The sequence below is a fragment of the Propithecus coquereli genome, unplaced genomic scaffold (genome assembly GCF_000956105.1).
Source record: "Propithecus coquereli isolate 6110/MARCELLA unplaced genomic scaffold, Pcoq_1.0 Scaffold241, whole genome shotgun sequence".
Classification (NCBI taxonomy): Eukaryota; Metazoa; Chordata; class Mammalia; order Primates; family Indriidae; genus Propithecus; species Propithecus coquereli.
The window spans coordinates 610,516-629,219 of NW_012147964.1; the positions used below are offsets into that span (position 1 = coordinate 610,516).

Consider the following 18,704-nt stretch of genomic DNA (forward strand, 5'->3'; position numbering starts at 1 on the left):
ACAGATTTCCCTTACACAGAGCTCTGGGGCTCCCTGTACAGAGAAATACCCGGGGAGCCCGGGGGCGGGGTGGGGGGGACAGAGCTCGGGGAGCCCACACTGGGACTGATGGCTCTGCTGGGACCTGGCCCCACCTGCTGGTGGTTTCTGGGCTAGAAAACCTCGGGTTGCAAAGTGGGCTGTGCTCCAATGGCTTCAGTGGCTCAGTCGGTCTGGGTTTGGGGCTCAGCCCAGCGAAGTTCTGAGCTCAGCTCTAGTCAGTGACTCCAACTGGAATTGGGGTTCAGCCCAGGTCATTGGGATGGGGGTCTCAGACTGGGGTCGAGGACTTAGCCAAGTTCCAGCAACCCCGTAAAGGGTCAGGGACTCGAACTTGGGTCCAAGAGTCTGGCCTAGTCTGGAGTTAGGTCGGGGGTCGGGGGCTAAGCCAGAGTTTAAGGGTCAGTGTCGGGGAGTGGGGTGGGAGGAGATCGGGGGGTGGGGTCAGACTTTCAGGCTGAAGTTGGGGCTCAGCTGCAGGTAGGGGGTTCACCTAGGGTGAGGTTTCAGCCCATAGTCAAGTCTAGCCTGCGATCTGGGGGTGGGTAGGCCTCCAATTGCCTCACTCCGGGATAGTAGGAGGCTTAGCCTAAGGCTGGGGACTCAGCCTGGGGTCATAGGTCATGCTAGGGTCAAGATGTACCCTGGGGCTAGGCTTAGGCCTCTCTGTGGACCAGGAAGATAAGGAGAACAGGACAGGCCTCAACAGATGCGTGTGTTTACCAAAAGCCTGAGCTCTGGCCGGGAGCCACATCCCTGGAGTAAGAAAAGGAAGTTCGTCCTTGGGGATACTGGGAAACGTAGTTTATTTGATGTCTCATTGAGCTTGTCTGCTCCCTCTGCATTTTGGGTAATGTAGTCCTGGACCGTTAAGAGTGGGTGGAGGAATTCCGCTTCAAGGGCCGCTATGAGGTCCATCATCATTGGTTGGATCAACTGTTTATCAAATTACATCCGGGAAAATCTTTCTAGCGATTGGTGGGTGCGGAGGCGGGCTTAAGCGGTATCAGCACTCCCATTCGGGGCTGTTGCTGTCCATCTGGCGTCGTACGGCGGCAGAGGGACACCGCCGCGCAGCGATTGGTTCGTCAGTAGGCGGGCTTGGGGGCGTTAGAGGCGGAGTCGGGGAAGGCGGTGGCTCCAGAGATGGCAGTGAGCGAGAGGAGGGGGCTCGGCCTCGGGAGCCCCGCGGAGTGGGGGCGGCAGCTACTTCTGCTGCTGCTGCTGGGCGGCTGCTCTGGGCGCATCCACCGGCTGGTGCTGACGGTGAGACCCACCGCTCTGAAGACGGGGGCGGGGGCCCTCAACTTTGTCCCCGAGAAGCCCCCGGCTTGGAGTGGTCTCGTCCGACCTCCCCCGCTTCCTGCGCGGGATGGAGCGGTCCGGCGCCCCCAGTTTCGGGATGGAGTTGCCTGGCCGGCCTCGCCGGGGTCGCGCCCCGCCCATCGGGGGGCGGGGCTCCATCGCTTAGGACCCCCGAGTCTTGGCCTTTTAAATTCTTGGGGTCACTATGGGGACGCCAGGGACCCCGGGCGCCTTCCGTGGGGTGGGAGTAGGGGGTCGTGGGAATTCTGGAGTGGGTCCCCCTGGGCGCTCATTGGGATCTTAGGGGCTCAGCTGATATCTCGGCACGCTGCTGGGAGCTCAGTTGGAACCTGAAAATTTTCCAGGAGGTGAAAGCCAGGCCCACCGAGGGGAATAACTACTCTGGGGGTGGCACTCACCCCATGGTGGGGACTTCCAGGTGCCCCAGGATTTCCCTTCCTGGACTCTCAAAACAGCAGTCGGAGGACCTGCGGTCACCCTGTCCCTGCAGGGAGGCAGGCTCTCTTAAGCTCTCTTGTCATCCTGTGGCTTGTCCTAAATAAAGGGGTACCTTTATTTAGGTAATAAAGGAGGCCCTTTGGGGGGTCTCGAACCAGAGCCCTGGGGCTGGGCTGGTGGAGACAAGTCTGAGCTGCCTTTGCCTCCTTGCTCTCCCGGCAGGGGGAGAAGCGAGCAGACATCCCGCTCAACAGCTTCGGCTTCTACACGAATGGCTCCCTGGAGGTGGAAATGAGCCTCCTGCGGCTGGGCCTCCAGGAGAAAGAAGAGAAGTCCCTGCTGGTGAGGGGTGGGAGGAGTTTGCTGGAGGAGGGCAGGGTGCCTTCACACACACCCCGTTCTGGGTTCCCATCGTCCTAGCTCTGCCTCTTACCCATGTGATCGTGGGCAAGTCCCTTGGTTTTTCTGAGCTTCAGCTTCCTCCTCTGTTACCTGGCAATAATAAGATCTCCGAAATATGTGCTGGGTGCTTTTCTTTTTCTTATTTTAGAGGTGAGGTCTTGCTATGTTGCCCGGGGCTGGAGTTCAGTGGCTGTTCACAGGTGTGATCGTAGCTCACTGCAGCCTCGAACTCCTGGCCTCAAGTGATCCTCCCACCTCAGCTTCCCATGCAGCTGGAACTATTGCCACCGAGCTCAGCTGCTAGGTGGCTCTTTTCTTAAAGAGCTGGGGCACATAGCAATGAATGAATAAGACAGCCCCAGGTCAGGAGTACATAACTAGCGTTTATTGAATGCACACTACATATCAAGTACCATGCAAAGCATTTTCCATGCACCTGTTTCCTCATAGCCACCTCTCAGGGATGCTACAAAAATTCACTGAAGCCAACTATATGGGTATAGTCACAGGCTCGGAAGTATGCTGCTTGCTCAGAGTCACCCAACTGGGACACGACAGCCTAGATTTAAACCTGAGCGCACTGGGATTCCACAGCCCAGGACCGGGGAAACCATTCACATTTAAATGGGGAAAAAACAAGGTGGGCTATTGAAGGTCTCCATGAGGCAGTGACATGCAGATTGAGTCACAGGGGATAGTTAGGAGTTAAAGGAAAAGGATGGAGGGACAGGGGGAGGTGGTTGGGAAGTTCAGAGAGAGAACATGGGACCTAGCACATGGTAGGTGTTCAGTGAATGTGAGGTTAGGTTTCTGTTGCTATGAAAGGGATGGCTTGATGGGGGTGGGGGGTCCCTGCTGGGGTCCCTCACATCCTCCCCCTTTCTCTCCATCCACCAGGTGGGGTTCAGCCTGAGCCGGGTCCAATCTGGCAGCTCTCGATCCTACTCAGTGAGTGGAGGTGGGGAGGGAGGGAAGTGGGGCTGGGTGATTGGGTGGCATGTGTGTGTGTGTGTGTGTGTGTGTGTGTGTGTTGGAGAGGGGGTTGTCGGTCTTCTGCATCTATAACCTAGAGGCCCCTGCCAGAAGCAAGAGGAGACCTGGGTGGATGGGAAGGGAGGCAGGGTCGGGGAGGACAGGGCGCATGGAAAGGGGTAACCCAGGCTTCCTTCTTGCCCACTCCCCAGACCTGGGATTTTCACGACTGCCCTTTCCAGAAAAACAGTAGCAACTTCCTGGTCCTCTTCTTCATCAACACCAAGGATCTGCAGTGAGTTGGGGGGCGGGCGGCGAGGGGAGGCAGCAGGACCTCATTAAGATCCATCATTTGTGTTTCCCTGGGCGTGATGTACCCGAGCCAACGGGTAGAATGAGAAGCCGGCTGTGTAGTGAGAAAGCCACTCACTTTTTAGCGTCACCTTCAAGCCTTCTGTTCACTGGAAGGGAGGAGAGAGGGAAAGGTACTCGGGGAGCGCTGGGATCTCAGGGGAGAAGACCCGGATGCAGAGGGCTGCTGTGAGAATGAATGAGCGATCGTTCATACTTGCTGAATGCTTCCAGCGTCCAGGCAATGTCCTGAGGGCTTTAATGTGTATTAACTCATCGATCCCATATGTTGTATTGTCCCCATTCTTCAGATGAGCAAACTGAGTCCCATGAACTGGGATTCGGACCCAGGCAGCCTGGTGCTGGGGTCTGACGATACCGTGTTGCCTCTGTGTAGATACACTGGTTGTTTTTTTTTTTGAATAGAAATGACAAATATTGTAATTTCTAGGCAGCATAGGAATGTGGCAGCCACCTGCCACCTTCATGGGTGATGGCCAAATGCTGAAACCTGGTGACCACTGACTCAGCTGGACACCAGCCCCCAGGGAGGACATGCAGTGGGCCCCAGAGGCCTGTCCCCAGGGTTCGGCCTCCCAGCCTCATCTCCCCGCCCCTCACCCCAGGGTCCAGGTGCGACAGTATGGGGGACAGAAGAAGTTACTCATCTCTCCTGGGCTCCTCCCCGAAGTGCCCTCCGAACCAGGGCTCCCGAAGCCGGGGCCCACGGTCACCCCCAAGGTGGATAGTGGTGAGTCGGGCTGGCCGTGCGGGCAGAGAGGGGTGGAAGGGCAGGGCTGCCATGTGCGTCTACCCGCCACAGCCCTGCCACCCCATTTTCCTGCCATCCCTCTGTCCGTCCACCTCTTAAAAACATTCACCTGTCTCCTACAGGGACCGTCACCGTCAACAAGGCCAAGTCACGACCTGCGGTGTCTCAGGTTTGGCAGAGGCAGGGCAGGAGGGAGAAAGGCCTACCCCGGGGTGGGGGGTGGGGGGGTAGGGACCCGGGCCCAGCTGATGGAGGGGTTCTGTCCCCTCAGGGCCCCGGCGAGAAGGACAAGGAGCTGGTGTTGGGTCTGGGCCACCTCAACAACTCCTACAACTTCAGCGTGAGTGTCTGCGGCACCTGCAGCCCCCCCTTCCGCCACCCCCGCAGAGCAGCGGACCCCCAGGCTGAGCCCTCCTCTCCCCCTCGCCCAGTTCCACGTGGTGATCGGCTCTAGGGCTGAGGAAGGCCAGTACAACCTTAACTTCCACAACTGCAACAACTCAGTTCCCGGAAAGGAGCACCCGTTTGACATCACGGTGAGCAGAGCGTGGGCAGCCGTGCCAGGGAGTGCCCACCGCCCGCCAGGAGTTGAGCTCCGGACAGCCCCCCAGTGGCAGTGGGAGAAAGTGGAAGCTTTTGGACCCATTTGACAGACAGGCCAAGTGAGGCTTGGGGAGGGCAAGTCGCCCAGCTAGAAAGCAGGAGAACTGGGAGGGGTCTCGCCAGGACCGTGCCACCACCAGCACCCACCTCTGTCCCCACACCAGGTGATGATCCGGGAGAAGAACCCCGAGGGCTTCCTGTCGGCCGCAGAGATTCCCCTTTTCAAGCTCTACATGGTCATGTCCGCCTGCTTCCTGGCTGCCGGCATCTTCTGGGTGTCGGTCCTCTGCAGGAACACGTAATGGCCTTGCCCCTGGGGGTCCCCCACCTCCACTCGCCAGACACCCCCATCCCTGCCCCAGGCTGATGCTCCGTGCCGCCTTCTTTCCCGCCAGGTACAACGTGTTCAAGATCCACTGGCTCATGGCGGCCCTGGCCTTCACAAAGAGCATCTCTCTGCTCTTCCACAGCGTGAGGGCCTGGGGCCGGGAGCCAGGGGGGTGGGCTGCGAGGAAGAGAGCGACCAGGCCACCCCTCAAAATGTCTATGGACCCTGGGCTTGTGGGGGTCCATCTGTCTGACTGTCCATCCATCTGTCCACCCCCAGATCAACTACTACTTCATCAACAGCCAGGGCCACCCCATCGAGGGCCTCGCGGTCATGCATTACATCACGCACCTGTGAGTGGCCCCTCCGCCGGGCAGGTAGCTGCAGGCGGGCAGGGGAGGGCCAGGCATCCACCTGACCTCATCGTCACGCCAACCCTCTGCTCCCCCAGGCTGAAGGGCGCCCTCCTCTTCATCACCATCGCTTTGATCGGCTCCGGTTGGGCCTTCGTCAAGTACGTCCTGTCGGATAAGGAGAAGAAGATTTTTGGGATCGTCATCCCTCTGCAGGTGCGTCGGGGGAGGTGGCCCCGGGGAAGGCAGAGGGGACAGGAGGGGCACAGGTCAGGCAGCACCCAGCCCAACCTGCCCGGGCCACACAGGTGCTGGCCAACGTGGCCTACATCGTCATCGAGTCCCGCGAGGAGGGCGCCAGCGACTACGGGCTCTGGAAGGAGATCCTGTTCCTGGTGGACCTCATCTGCTGTGGTGCCATCCTCTTCCCTGTGGTCTGGTGAGGATCCGGGCTCGTCCCCGCCCCCGGCTGAGACCCCGCCCAATGCGCACGTGGGCGGAGCCAGCGCTGACCACACCCTGTGCCTCCACCTGTCCCAGGTCCATCCGGCATCTCCAGGAGGCGTCTGGCACAGACGGGAAGGGTGAGACCCTGCCCCTCGAGAACTTCTGCCCACGGCCCCTTCTTTCTGTCCCTAGACGCCCCTCCTGGCCTCTCTGCCCACCCCGCTGGTCACTGCCTCCGTGGACGCCCCAATCTGGCCTCTCTGCCGCCCTGACATCCCCTGGAGACTTTCTGCCCCTGGGACACTCCCCCAGATTCCTCTTGTCCCCTCCCCCAGGCCTCTCCCCTTCCTCCCACCCTCAGTGTCCTTCCCCTGACCCCCACTCTGTGCCCACCCCTCAGTGGCAGTGAACCTGGCCAAGCTGAAGCTGTTCCGGCATTACTATGTCATGGTAGGAGCCCAATGTGCTGGGGGTGGGGTTGGGGGGGGGTGGGGTGAGGGTAGGATTGGGGAGGAGGGCTGGGAGCGTCGGGGATAACCAGCCCCGTGGCACACCCACCCTGAGGCTGCCACCCAGACATCCCCAGCCCCACGGTCCCTCTGTCCCCGCTGTCCCCTCTGTCCCATGCCCGCCGGTGCTCCTGCAGGTCATCTGTTACGTCTACTTCACACGCATCATCGCCATCCTGCTGCGGGTGGCCGTGCCCTTCCAGTGGCAGTGGCTGTACCAGGTGAGCCCGGAGGCCCCAGGTGGGACGAAGTGGGTGGGGGTGGGGCAGGGATGCACCTGACACTCCGGCTCTGTCCCTTGTCCCCGCAGCTCTTGGTGGAGGGCTCCACTCTCGCCTTCTTCGTGCTCACGGGCTACAAGTTCCAGCCCGCGGGGGACAACCCGTACTTGCAGCTACCCCAGGAGGATGAGGAAGATGTCCAGATGGAGCAAGTGTGAGTCTGGGGCTGGAGTGGGTGGGTCTGGGGGCGGGGTTGTGGGGGGACGGAGGGGGCTAGGAAGGAGGGGCCGGGGCTCCTCAGGTAGCAAGATGGGCAGGGCCAGGCAGATCTGGGGGCGTGGTTACAGCAGCTATGGAGATAGCAGGGTGGAGTGGGCGGGGCTAAGGGAGCTCTGGGGCGGGGCTTGGCATGGGCGGGGCCTGCTGCCCTTGAGCTCTGGACAGGCTCTTCTTTGGTGTCTGCCTGCAGAATGACCGACTCTGGGTTCCGGGAAGGCCTGTCCAAAGTCAACAAAACAGCCAGCACGCGGGAACTGTTGTGATCATCTGCACATCTGGGACCAGATGGTCCTCCTCCCCCACCCCACCGCTCCTCATTCCAGCCCCTCTCCTAAGGTGTGTGTGGGGCAGTGCAGGGGACCGACTCCTTGGGACCCGGGTTCTGAAGAAGACAGACAGGCCCTTCTTCCCCTCCTAAGTATCAGGCAGCTCTGTCCTCACCCGGGGACTACCCTTCACTTCCAGCTGTACAATAATGACCAATCTGTTTTGCTACCGCGGTTCTTTGCCTTTCTGGGGGTTGAGGTCTAACACAGATGTCGCGTTTATAATTTAGAAGCCTGCATTGGCTGTGGGGGGAGGGGGTGCAGTGCCCATGACTTTACACATTCACTAAGTATCAGTTGAGCAACCACCACGTGCTAGACCCTATGCCAGGTGCTGAGGACAGAGCAGTGCCTGAGACCCACCTGGTCCCAGCCCTTGAGGGACTCACAGCACAGGGCGTGGGCGGCAGGGAGAGGGACGTGTCACCACGTGGTTCCCTCACTGGGCCCTCAGACCCATGACGGCGGCTGCACAAGGCCCCCACCCAGCACAGAAGTCAGGGAAGGTGAATGTCATAGAAATACGAGGGGAGAGGTCATGCCCAGAGGAGGGGATGGCAGGCACAAAAGCCGGAGGCAAAGGGGAAAACAATCATTTGAAGACTAAAGAGTAAAAATAAGAATAATAGGTGGTGGATGCAGTGGCTGACACCTGTAATCCCAACACTTTGGGAGGCCGAGGCAGGAGGATCACTGGAGGCCAGGAGTTCAAGACCTTCCTAAGTAACATAGCGAGACCCCGTTTCTACAAAAAAATTAAAAAAGGAGCCAGGCATGGTGATGCACACCTGTAGTCCCAGCTACTTGGGAGGCTGAGGCAGGAGGATCTCTTGAGTGACTGCAGATTATAAACAGAGACCCGCCTGGGCACACAGTTAAAGGGCTGATTCCCAAGATGTCTCTCCCCTCCCCAACCCACTCACCCTTCCACTAGAGCACCCAGAACCCCTTTGGAAGTGCTGAGAAACATTTCTCGGTGGGGGCCACAGGCGTGGGACAGGGGTAGGGGACAGGGATGGGGGCTGGGGGGAGTCTTCCTGTAAGTGCAAACAAGTATAACCGAGGCCCTGGTGACTAAATGGCCCAGCTGGATGAAGAAGGAAGTGGGGAGGCATTGCGGGCTCAGGAAGTTATGTGAAGAAGACGGGGAAGTCTGGAATAAAATAGCTTGCAAGTCTCACCGCACAGCTGTCGGGGTGCAGGAGGAAGGCAGCAGTAGCTGGCAGGAGCCTAAAGACAGACAGGGACATTTGGAGGCTTCATGCTGGGGTCTGCAGGGGCCCTGGAAGAATTTAAAGCCGGGAGCGGAGTGGCCCGATAGAGTCCACGTATTACTCCCGTGCACGCTTTGGTATAGGCAGAGTGACAGTCCCCACCAAAGATATGCACATCCCAATCCCCAAGATCTGAGGATATGTTCCCACTCGTGGCAAAAGGGACTTCGTTGGTGGGATTCAATGAAAGATCTTAAAATGGTGGGATTATCTGCATGGGCCGAGTGTAATCCCAATGGTCCTTTTAAGAGACAGGCAGAAGGGTCAGAGGGTCAGAGTCAGAGAAGGAGATGCAATAACAAAAGCAAAATTTACAGTGATTCCGGGAAGGGGCCACCAGCCAAGGGATGCATGTGGCTTCTAGAAGCTAAAAAAAGGCAAGGACATAGTCTCCCCTGATGCCTCCAGAAAGGAACACAGCCCCAAGTAGCACCTTGATTTTTTTTTTTTTTTTTTTTTTGAGACAGAGTCTCGCTTTGTTGCCCAGGCTAGAGTGAGTGCCGTGGCGTCAGCCTAGCTCACAGTAACCTCAAACTCCTGGGCTCAAGCGATCCTCCTGCCTCAGCCTCCCGAGTAGCTGGGACTACAGGCATGTGCCACCATGCCCGGCTAATTTTTTCTATATATTTTTAGCTGTGCAGTTAATTTCTTTCTATTTTTGGTAGAGACGGGGTCTCGCTCTTGCTCAGGCTGATCTCGAACTCCTGAGCTCAAACAATCCGCCCGCCTCGGCCTCCCAGAGTGCTAGGATTACAGGCGTGAGCCACCGCGCCTGGCCTAGCACCTTGATTTTAAGACTTCTGACCTCCAGAACTGTAAGATCATAAATGTATGTTGTTTCAAGCCATGAAATTTGCCGGGATATGTTACAACAGCAGGAAGAACTCACAGTTTCAAGAGCACACGCTCTGGAGCCCAGCACGTACCAGGATCTTGGCCAAGGTTACCGCAGGGGCTTGGGCAAGTGGATGAAGTCTCCATTTCTTCATCTGTAAAACAGGGTAATAACAACACCTACAGCATATGGGACAAATTAAAATGCGTGAAATAGGTAAGATGCCACCACTGGGTGTCCCATAGGCGTTTGCTGTCATAAGCATGTATTGGTGTCTTCTACATCATAATTTTGTTGGAGGAATACAAAGATAAGTTTCAAAAAGAGTCCCCAGGCTCATGCCTGTCATCCCAGCTCTTTGGGAGATTGAGGTGGGAGGATCGCTTGAGGTCAGGAGTTTGAGACCAGCCTGGGCAACACAGCAAGACCCCATCTCTAATTAAAATTCCAAAAACATTTTAAAATAAATATACAGTTCAAACAAGTTGAGTGCTCAGTAGGTGCGGGGTACCAGGCTGAGCATTCTCCTTGCCCGGTGCTAACAGATTCTCACTCCAACACTGGTGAGGAGGTTCTGTACCTGTCGATCTGCAGATGACAGATTAGGAACTGAGGCTGGGAGAACAGAACGGGCCTTGCCCAGGCGCGCCCCCCTCGCCCAACACATACACACAGAACTGAAATCCAAACCTCTGCTCCCTGTCTTCCCAGAGTGGGGGGGTCGCCGTTACCCAGTTACCCAGGCCTCTGGTAAGCGTATGTGGGGGAGTGGAGGGAAGGAGTCACTGTCTCATGGCAGATTGATTCAGCCGGGTCAAGGTTACCTGCAAGTTAATCATTAATAGGGTGGGAGAAGGGGGTGGCCTGGCTGTGCGTCTTGGAGGGAGGCTCTGAAAAAGCGGGCACCCCAATCTGGCATGAGGGCCTAGGGGGAGTGAGGGGGGTATTCCCTGCTGTTCTCACCTCTGTGGAGGAAAGGGTGGGTGTGGAGTGAGCGAACCCAGGCAGGCGTGGAGCGGGAGCGCCTGGGCCCCGCGCCCAGAAATCATCCCCACTTCCTTCCCTTTATTGTCTGCCTGCGCCCCAGCTAGGGCTGCCAGACAAAATATTAATACAAGGTGCCCAGTGAAATCTGAATTTCAGATAAGTAACAAATACTTTTTCAGTGCATGTGTATTCCAGATATCCCACTACAGGGCAGCTCTGGTGGCCCGGTGCATGCTCATGCGCGCTCTCTCTCTCTCTCTCTGTCTCTCTCTCTCTCTCTCCCCTGAATACAGGGCTGGGTTGGCGTTGAACTGGAAGTCCCCGCTACACCTCCTTCTCACCCTCATGCTGCCTTATCTCATGCGCCCCTCCCAGACCTCTGCACACGTCCCCCAGGAAAACGTCACCAGGGCTGAAGAATTCCCCCTCTCACCGCCCTCCTTCCCAATAAGCCCCGTTCCACTCCGGCCTCCTCCCCTCTCTGGTCACTTCCTAGATGTCCCCCAAGGCTTCCCATATCCCCAACACAACAGACACAGGCACGGATGACAACCACCACCAGTTATTGATCCTTCCCTCTGAGCCAGGGGGCTTCTAGGAATGTTGCATCATTTAATTGTGACATCGGCCAGAGTGAGCATCGCTCCCGTTGCTCAGATGGAGTAACTGAGTCTCAGAGTAAAGAGGAACCGAGCCCTGCAGCAAGACAGAGCCCAGACAGGAATTTCCTTCTCAAGGTCGTCAAACCACAGAGCCCCGAATACAAATGCTTGAGGCCAGAATGAAACCAGGAAATGGGGTGGCTTGGGAAGGGGGAAGAGGGGGAATTGAAGAAAGTCTTGGGGACACTTGGGGGCACCCAGTTTCAAAAGCTGAACCCCAGTTCTGGAGAACAAGCAGGTGTTTGCTTTCTCCCTCCTCCTCCTCTTCCCGAGAGAGTGTGTCGCAATCACAGCAGACAGAGGCCAGGTTTTTTCTCATTCTCCGCGCCTCCCCCTACCCCTGGCAAGGCCAGGAGGCCAGGAAAAGAGTGTGGTTTACAGGAAATCAGAGCGAACGCCCCGTTAACCCCTTCATCGGAGTTTTGGAAACCACCCATCCAGGGATCGGGGGGCCTCCACACACACACCGTTCTCCTGGCCTTAACCATCCACCTCCTATGCCCAGGCAGCAACGTAGCTGAGCATCAGACGAATGCAAATTAAAATGACACCGATGTACCAGTTTTTACCCACGAGCCTGGCAAAAATCCAAAAGTTCGCCAACCTGCTGTGGTGGACAGTAAGTGGGAAAATTGACAATTAGTTGCGTGTAGCAATGGTAAGTGTGTAAATCAATACGACTCCTATGAAGGGGAATTCGCACTATCTAGCAAGATTGCTTATGCGTCCAGATGTTCACCCAAAGTTTTCTCTTTTTGTTGCAATTTTACACGGGGAAACTGAGGCTCGGAGCAGTTATCAGTTGCTTGCCCAAGGATTCACAGCTGATAGAAACTCATGCAGGTTCGCTGCAGGGAGCATGATTTGAAGCCACAGAAGTATAACTGTCCGTCAATAGGAGGCTGGTTACTTTCACACAGTGTAATAGGAGGCAGGTACCCATAAGAATGAGGAAGTTCTCTGTGTGACATGAAACAATCTAAGGGACATTCTTCATAAAAAAACAATATGTAACCCAGGAGACCAGGAAGAATAGTATGTAGAATATGCTGTCAACAGATACGGGAGGAAGACCACCTTTCCCTCCATACGCATTTGTACCTTTTAGATGTTGATCCATGTGAATATATTAACTATCCACACACACACAAGATCAATACAACTTAAAATAATAATATCCTAAGGGGATGTTGAGGTAAAACTAGCAATGAGAACTTTCCTCAACCGTGACTTTTTTCACCAACATAAGTCACTTAGGCATCCTGACAAGGGTAAGCGAAGGGAGCTTCCCTGGAAAATAAGCCTCCCTGGATAGTTAACTCCTACACATACTTTGAAGCCCATTGGAAATAGCCCTTCCTCCAAGAAGTCTTCCCTGACCCTCCAAGAAGCAGAGTTCCTCTTCTCCACTGGGAAAAACACTCCATGGGGCTGAGAGTGTCTGTCCCTCCTCCTCCCTCAGCATGGAAGGGGGACTCTAGCTCCCCACATAGAGAGGGACTCCTAAGTTTGATTAATAAATGCATGGGCAAAAGTGAACTTAGGAATGAGGCCCAGATATCTGGGGTCAGGGTGAGAGTGGGGCTCTCCAGACCTTAGTGTGTCTCTACTACAAAGTGGGTCCAACAGGGAAAGGTCTCTGTTCAGCTGGCCCTGACCCTGAGAGATGCCAGGGCAGGGTGCAAGTATGTCCATGTTGCAGGGGAACGTGCCCTCAGGTTACTCAGCCCCCTCCCCCCACCGACATGTTGGCCCCAGAGATTGAAAAACTTAGGAAATGGTATTGAGAAATCTGGGCCAGCCCCAGGGAGGGGACAGGCTATTGGGAGGAGGGGCTGAGTGGGGGAGAGGAAAGAGCCAGATAAGAGGCAGCTCCAGCAGCTGCTATTCAGTCCTCCCCATCCATTCCCTCTGTCCGTCTGTCCCTCCGCTGTCCCTGCACCATGGGGCCTGCCTCAGGTCCCAGCCTGCTGCTGCTGCTGCTGCTCACCTGCCCACCCCTGACCCTGGGGGATCCCATGTGAGTCATCACTACTCTCCCTCCAAACGAGGCTACTTCTGGGGTGGCAGCAGGCATTGTGGGTGCGGGTCCCTGTAGGTTTCCAGGTGCATCTGGGTGTTTGCGGATTCAGGGGTTAGCAGGTTGGGATGTTTATAAATTTGGGCTGCCTGTGGGTTCAGGTGTTTCTGGGTTGGGTGTCTATGGAATCTGGCTATTTGGGGATTGGGGGTTTGGAATTGAGAATCGAGGTCATCTGTTGGTTTAGGATGTGTGTGGTGTTTTGTGATTGTGTGCTTGGGTGATTTGGAGGTTTGGAAGTTTGCCCTTTACAAGATTTGGGAGTTTGCAATTTGAGAACTGACCGATTTCACTGTAGGTTTAGAGATTGGGCGCTTTGGGTTCATGGAGGGTTGGGGTGTTTGGATTTGGTTGTGTTTATTTATGGAATTGGAGGGTTAGAGGTTTAGGTTTAGGGGGTTTTAGGATTTGGGGTGGGTTTGGGCATGTAGAGTTTGGGGTGTCTGAGGGTTTGACTGTTTATATATTTGGGGGTATTTAAAGATGCAGAAGTTTAGGGCATTGGGCGTGTGTGGTTTAGGCGACTGTGGGTTGGGAAGTCTGAAGACTTGGAGTTGCTGATCCTGGTTTTGAGGTTCAGGGTTTGGTGAGATCTGCAGCCCCTAGTTTTCCAGGTTGTCGAAGGCCAGGCCCAGCTGGCTGAGGTTGGAGGTCATGGTGGCTGGCGCCCTGCCCAGGTGGACAAGGCAGTGTCCGGCTCAGAGAGGAACGCGGGTCTAGATGGCGTTCGCTGGTGCCCCGGGGCGGTCACTGGATCCTCTCCAGGGCCAGAGACTGGGGCACAGCGCCTGGGAACAGAGGCTCGGCCAGGCACTGACCCCGGTAAGGGCCGTAGTGTCGCAAGCCTGGGATGACAGATCCGCTCCGGTGCCCCACTCCGACAGGTACTCCATAATCACCCCCAACATACTGCGGCTGGACAGCGAGGAGACCCTGGTGCTGGAGGCCCACGAAGCGCAAGGCGATGTTCCAGTCACTGTCATTGTTCAAGACTTCACCAAGCAGCATACGCTGGCCAATGAGAAAACCACACTGACCAGTGCCACTGGCTACCTGGGCAACGTCACCGTCAAGGTGGGAGCAGACCGGAGGGAGGGGGGCGCTGCAGAAAGACACCCACAGCCACGCCCACTGCCCCCTTCTGAGTCTCCCTTTCTGAGCCCCTCCCCCTCTGTCTCCTCCCCTTCTGAGTTTCAGACCCTTCCAAGCCACACCCCTTTTCGAGGCTCCTCTCCCTGACCCTTTCTAAACCCCTCCCCTTCTGAGTTTCCACCCCTTCCAAGCCCCACCCTTTTCTGGGTCTTCTCCCCAAGTCCCTCCCCTTGAGGCCCCGCCCCCTCTAAGCCCCTCCCCTTCTGTCTCCTCCCTAAGCTCCTCCCCTTATGTCTCCTCCCCTTCTAAGCCCCACCCCTTTCTGAGTCTCCTCCCCTTTCAAGCCCCTCCTTTTTCTGAATCTCCTCCCATTCCTGGGTTCCCTCACCTGTCAGCCTGCTCCCGGTTTCTGAGTTCCTTCCTTTCTGAGCCTCCTGCCCCTTCTGAGCCCCTTCCTCTTCTCAGCCCCTCCCCCTTCTGAGCCCCCCTTCCTTCCTACCCCGCCCCTCTGGAGTCCTCCCTTCTCGGAGTTCACTCTCTGCACCCCCTCTCTGCCCCCCTCGGGAGTTCCCCCCAGAACTGGACAAACCAGGGGCCGGGAATGAGGGGGTCTCCGTTGCCAGGAGGGCCCCAGAAGCGGGACCGCGGGCGGGCGCGGGCCCGGAGCGGACCCCTGACGATGCGCCGGCCCGGCCCGTGCCTAGATCGAGGCCACCAAGGAGTTCAAGTCAGAAAAGGGGCGCAAATTCGTGATCATCCGGGCGAGCTTCGGGCCCACCGTGGTGGAGAAGCCGGTGCTGGTCAGCCTGCAGAGCGGGTACCTGTTCATCCAGACGGACAAGACCATCTACACGCCCAGCTCCACGGGTGCGGGCTGCGGGGTGCGGGGCGGGCGTGGAGGGGAGGGGCAGGGTGCGGGAGGGGCATGTGCCGGGGGCGGGGCGTTGAAGGAGGAGGCAGGGCTCACCAGGCCTCCTTGTCCCCCAACCCCCGTCCAGTTCGCTATCGGATCTTCACCGTGGACCACAAGCTGCTGCCCGTGGGCCGGACGGTTATGGTCAGCATTGAGGTATCAGCCAGCCGGGCCCAGAGGCGACGGGGGCAGAGTCTCAGAGAGACAAGGAGGGGACAGACAGAGAAACAGAACTGGAAATGGCACAGCAGCAGAGACCCGGGGCAAGGGCTAGAGAGAGACAAAAACACACAGGCCTGGAGGTGACGTGCAGACCCCGGGGGGACCAGGCGGATTTTCCTTTCAGATAAACCCCTGGTCTTTCACCTCCCTGAGCCTCAGTTTCCTCCCCTGAACACTGGGATAATGGCAGATAATAATTCTATGTCGTTGGTCTATTCTACCTACAGCCAGAGGGCGCCTGTGAGCACCTGAGTCAGGGGCCGTCCCTCCTCTGCCCACAGCCTCCATAGCTCTCACCTCCCTTGGAGTAAAAGCTCAAGTTCTCCTTGAGGTTCACCAGGCCCTGCACGACCTGCCCCGTCCCCTCCCCGCCCTTCCCGCCTCCCTCTCTCCCCATTGCTCACTCTACTCCAGCCACACGGGCCTCCTTGCTGTGCGTCCAACATGCCAGGCGTGGTCCTGCCCCAGGGCCTTTGCACAGGCTGTGCCCTCTTCTCCGAAAAGCCTCTTCTTCCAAATATCCACACAACTAGATCTCCCACCTCCTTCAAATGTCACAACGTCTCAGTTTTACAGTGAGGTCTCCCTGAGCACCCTATAAAGTTGCAAATCCCCACCCTGAGCCCAGACACACACAAACACACGCACACCCCTCCTGTCTTCCTGCACATCCTGAAAATGGGAATTATTCATTTGATAATTATCTCTCCCCTTGCCCTGCCCTCCAGCGAACCTAAATTCCATACAGGGAGGGATTTTTATCTGTTTGTTCAGGGTCTTATCGCCTGAACCAGGACAGTGCGTGGCATATAGTTAGGCTCAGTAACCATAGGACCAGGTGAGAGGCTGGGGTAGGGCCATAGATTGTCCTGAGGATTTATTGAAATCATGTGACAGGGACCAGGAGAATGACACATCTGGCTTCAGGGATTGATGGGGTCTCTGGGAAACGGAGACCGTACACCTCCTCTAACGGCACAGCTGCCCACCTCTGATCCAACATGTCCCTGTGCCGCACCATCCACAGAATTTCCCAATTTCCAAGAGAAGCTAGAAAACCAGATGTTGCTGTGCTGTCTCCTGATGTTTAACTGTTGGCAACAAACAAAATAATCTGTGTAGTAGGTCAAACGACACGAAATGGCTCTTCTCGTAGTCGAACGTGGACAACTACGTGTGATTTTGTTTCATGCTTAGCACAAGGTCTGGCACCAATGTGGGTAATACGTGCTCATTAATCACTGCTATTCAGAGAGACTCTGATAATAACAAACTCTCGCTTATGGGAGCTATGTCCTAAGCCAATGAGGAAGGTGCCATTATTATCTCCTTTTTTCTAGATATGCACGTTGAGCACAGAGAGGTTAGGTAACTTGCCTAAGGTCACACAGCTTGTAAGTCGCACAGCAGGGATTTGAACCGGGGCTGACTACTGTCGATATGACCCTGTAGACATGGTGCAGAGAGAGTGGCCAGACAATGTGAGGTCAGAGAGAGCTGAGAGGCTAGGCCTGGCCTCCGAAGGGCCACTGTATCCCACACCCCTTCCTCCTGTCTCCTCGCAGAACCCCGAAGGCATTCCTGTCAAGCAGGAATCTTTCTCTTCTCACAACCATTTCGGCATCTTGCCGTTGTCTTGGAACATCCCGGAGCTGGTTAAGTATGTCAGGCCCCTTAGGAGGGGGTTCAGGGGTCCCCTAACCCAAGAGCGGGTTTGGGGGGCTGCCAGTCCTGGCCAGGCCACTCACCCACCCTCCCCACAGCATGGGACCCTGGAAGATCCGAGCCTACTATGAAAATTCACCAAAGCAGGTCTTCTCGGCTGAGTTTGAGGTGAAAGAGTACGGTAAGAGGGGGAGGCACCAGGGCGGGGGGACCCCGGAGCATGGGGCCCAGCGCCGGCCCCGCCAACGCCGTCTCTCACCCCAGTGCTGCCCAGTTTCGAGGTCATAGTGGAGCCTGCAGAGAAATTCTACTATATCTATGACCAGAATGGCCTGGGGGTCACCATCATAGCCAGGTGAGGACCAGGGGAGAGGCCAGGTGAAGGGTTGGGGGTGGGGCCAGGTGAGGGCCAGGGGTGGGGCCAGGTCAGGGCCAGGTGAGAGGCTGGGGGGGGTCTTCAGCCTCAGGCAGTAGAAGTCGGGAGAGACTTGGTTTTCCAGGAGGGGCTGCTCTGAAGCCCTCCTCACCTCGCAGGTTCTTATATGGGAAGAATGTCGATGGAGTTGCCTTTGTCATCTTCGGGGTCCAGGATGGGGACCAGAGGATTTCCCTGGCTGAGTCCCTCACCCGCGTCGAGGTACCTGACAGAGGGCCCCTCTGAGCCCCCCCACCACCTCTGAGCCCTGCCCCCAGGCCCCTGCCTCCTCTGAGCTCTCCACCCTCCCCAGATTGAGGACGGCACCGGGGAGGCCTTGCTGAAGCGGAAGGTGCTGCTGGACGGGGTGCAGCCCTCCGGGGCCGACTCCCTGGTGGGGAAGTCCCTGTACGTGTCAGTCACTGTCATCCTGCACTCAGGTGAGGCCCAGGACCCCCTGCTGGCTGGTCTGGGAAGGGAGGCCCTGGCAGAGGAGGAAGCCAAGTCTGAGGGGGGAGGCAGACCCAGAGTGAAGGTGGGGTCCAGTCTGATGGGGGAGGCATGCCCAGAGTGAAGGTGGGGTCCAGTCTGATGGGGGAGGGAGGCCCAGTATGAGGGCGGGGTCCAGTCTGATGGGGGAGGCAGGCCCAGAGTGAGGGCGGGGTCCAGTATGATGGGGGAGGGAGGCCCAGAGTGAAGGTGGGGTCCAGTCTTATGGGGGAGGCAGGCCCAGTATGAGAGCGGGGTCCAGTCTGATGGGGGAGGCAGGCCCAGTATGAGGGCGGGGTCCAGTCTGATGGGAGAGACAGGCCCAGTATGAAGGCAGGGTCCAGTCTGATGGGGGAGGGAGGCCCAGAGTGAAGGTGTGGTCCAGTCTGATGGGGGAGGGAGGCCCAGAGTGAAGGTGGGGTCCAGTCTGATGGGGGAGGGAGGTCCAGTATGAGGGCGGGGTCCAGTCTGATGGGAGAGACAGGCCCAATATGAAGGCGGGGTCCAGTCTGATGGGGGAGGGAGGCCCAGAGTGAAGGTGTGGTCCAGGCTGATGGGGGAGGCAGGCCCAGGTTGAAGGCGGGGTCCAGTCTGATGAGGGAAGCCCATTCTGAGACGTGAGGCCCAGTCTGAAGGCAGGGTCCAGTTTGAGGGAGGAGGCCTGGTCCTGAGGGGTGGCCCAGGAGCCCACCTTCATGGCCGGT

The 18,704-nt window shown here is 57.2% G+C and overlaps 2 protein-coding genes and 1 long non-coding RNA gene across 8 annotated transcripts in view; 2 read left to right on the forward strand and 1 right to left on the reverse strand.

The window, feature by feature from the left end:
• Positions 1–1,136: 1,136 nt before the first annotated feature.
• On the forward strand, positions 1,137–8,006 carry GPR108 (G protein-coupled receptor 108). 4 transcript variants are annotated; one of them, XM_012646245.1, is made up of 18 exons: positions 1,137–1,305; positions 2,026–2,145; positions 3,103–3,153; positions 3,390–3,472; positions 4,155–4,279; positions 4,423–4,469; positions 4,572–4,640; positions 4,732–4,836; positions 5,068–5,201; positions 5,299–5,374; positions 5,511–5,584; positions 5,683–5,800; positions 5,893–6,023; positions 6,125–6,168; positions 6,432–6,481; positions 6,678–6,761; positions 6,851–6,975; positions 7,231–8,006. In XM_012646245.1, exons 1-18 carry the CDS (start codon positions 1,186–1,188, stop codon positions 7,301–7,303), a joined length of 1,629 nt encoding a protein of 542 aa, XP_012501699.1. In that variant the 5' UTR covers positions 1,137–1,185; the 3' UTR covers positions 7,304–8,006. The 4 variants fall into 4 exon arrangements, with proteins under 4 accessions (XP_012501699.1, XP_012501698.1, XP_012501697.1 ...); XM_012646244.1 differs by having other exon boundaries at positions 4,423–4,640; XM_012646243.1 differs by having other exon boundaries at positions 5,299–5,800.
• LOC105811942 lies at positions 2,569–5,110 on the reverse strand. 3 transcript variants are annotated; one of them, XR_001137581.1, is made up of 3 exons: positions 5,051–5,106; positions 3,746–3,930; positions 2,569–3,638 (listed from the first exon to the last, which is right to left on the reverse strand). It is a non-coding gene; the product is annotated as an uncharacterized LOC105811942 (long non-coding RNA). The 3 variants fall into 3 exon arrangements; XR_001137582.1 differs by having other exon boundaries at positions 2,569–3,917; positions 5,051–5,110; XR_001137580.1 differs by having other exon boundaries at positions 2,569–3,930.
• A 5,004-nt stretch (positions 8,007–13,010) lies between the features above and the next one.
• The window catches only part of C3 (complement component 3), a 30,353-nt gene continuing 24,659 nt past the window's right edge, over positions 13,011–18,704 (forward strand). The window contains 9 exon segments of the mRNA XM_012646121.1: positions 13,011–13,144; positions 14,089–14,278; positions 15,001–15,163; positions 15,295–15,365; positions 16,997–17,091; positions 17,195–17,277; positions 17,361–17,451; positions 17,631–17,733; positions 17,825–17,951. Coding sequence (XP_012501575.1) covers positions 13,068–13,144; positions 14,089–14,278; positions 15,001–15,163; positions 15,295–15,365; positions 16,997–17,091; positions 17,195–17,277; positions 17,361–17,451; positions 17,631–17,733; positions 17,825–17,951 — 1,000 coding nt within the window. The 5' untranslated portion in view covers positions 13,011–13,067.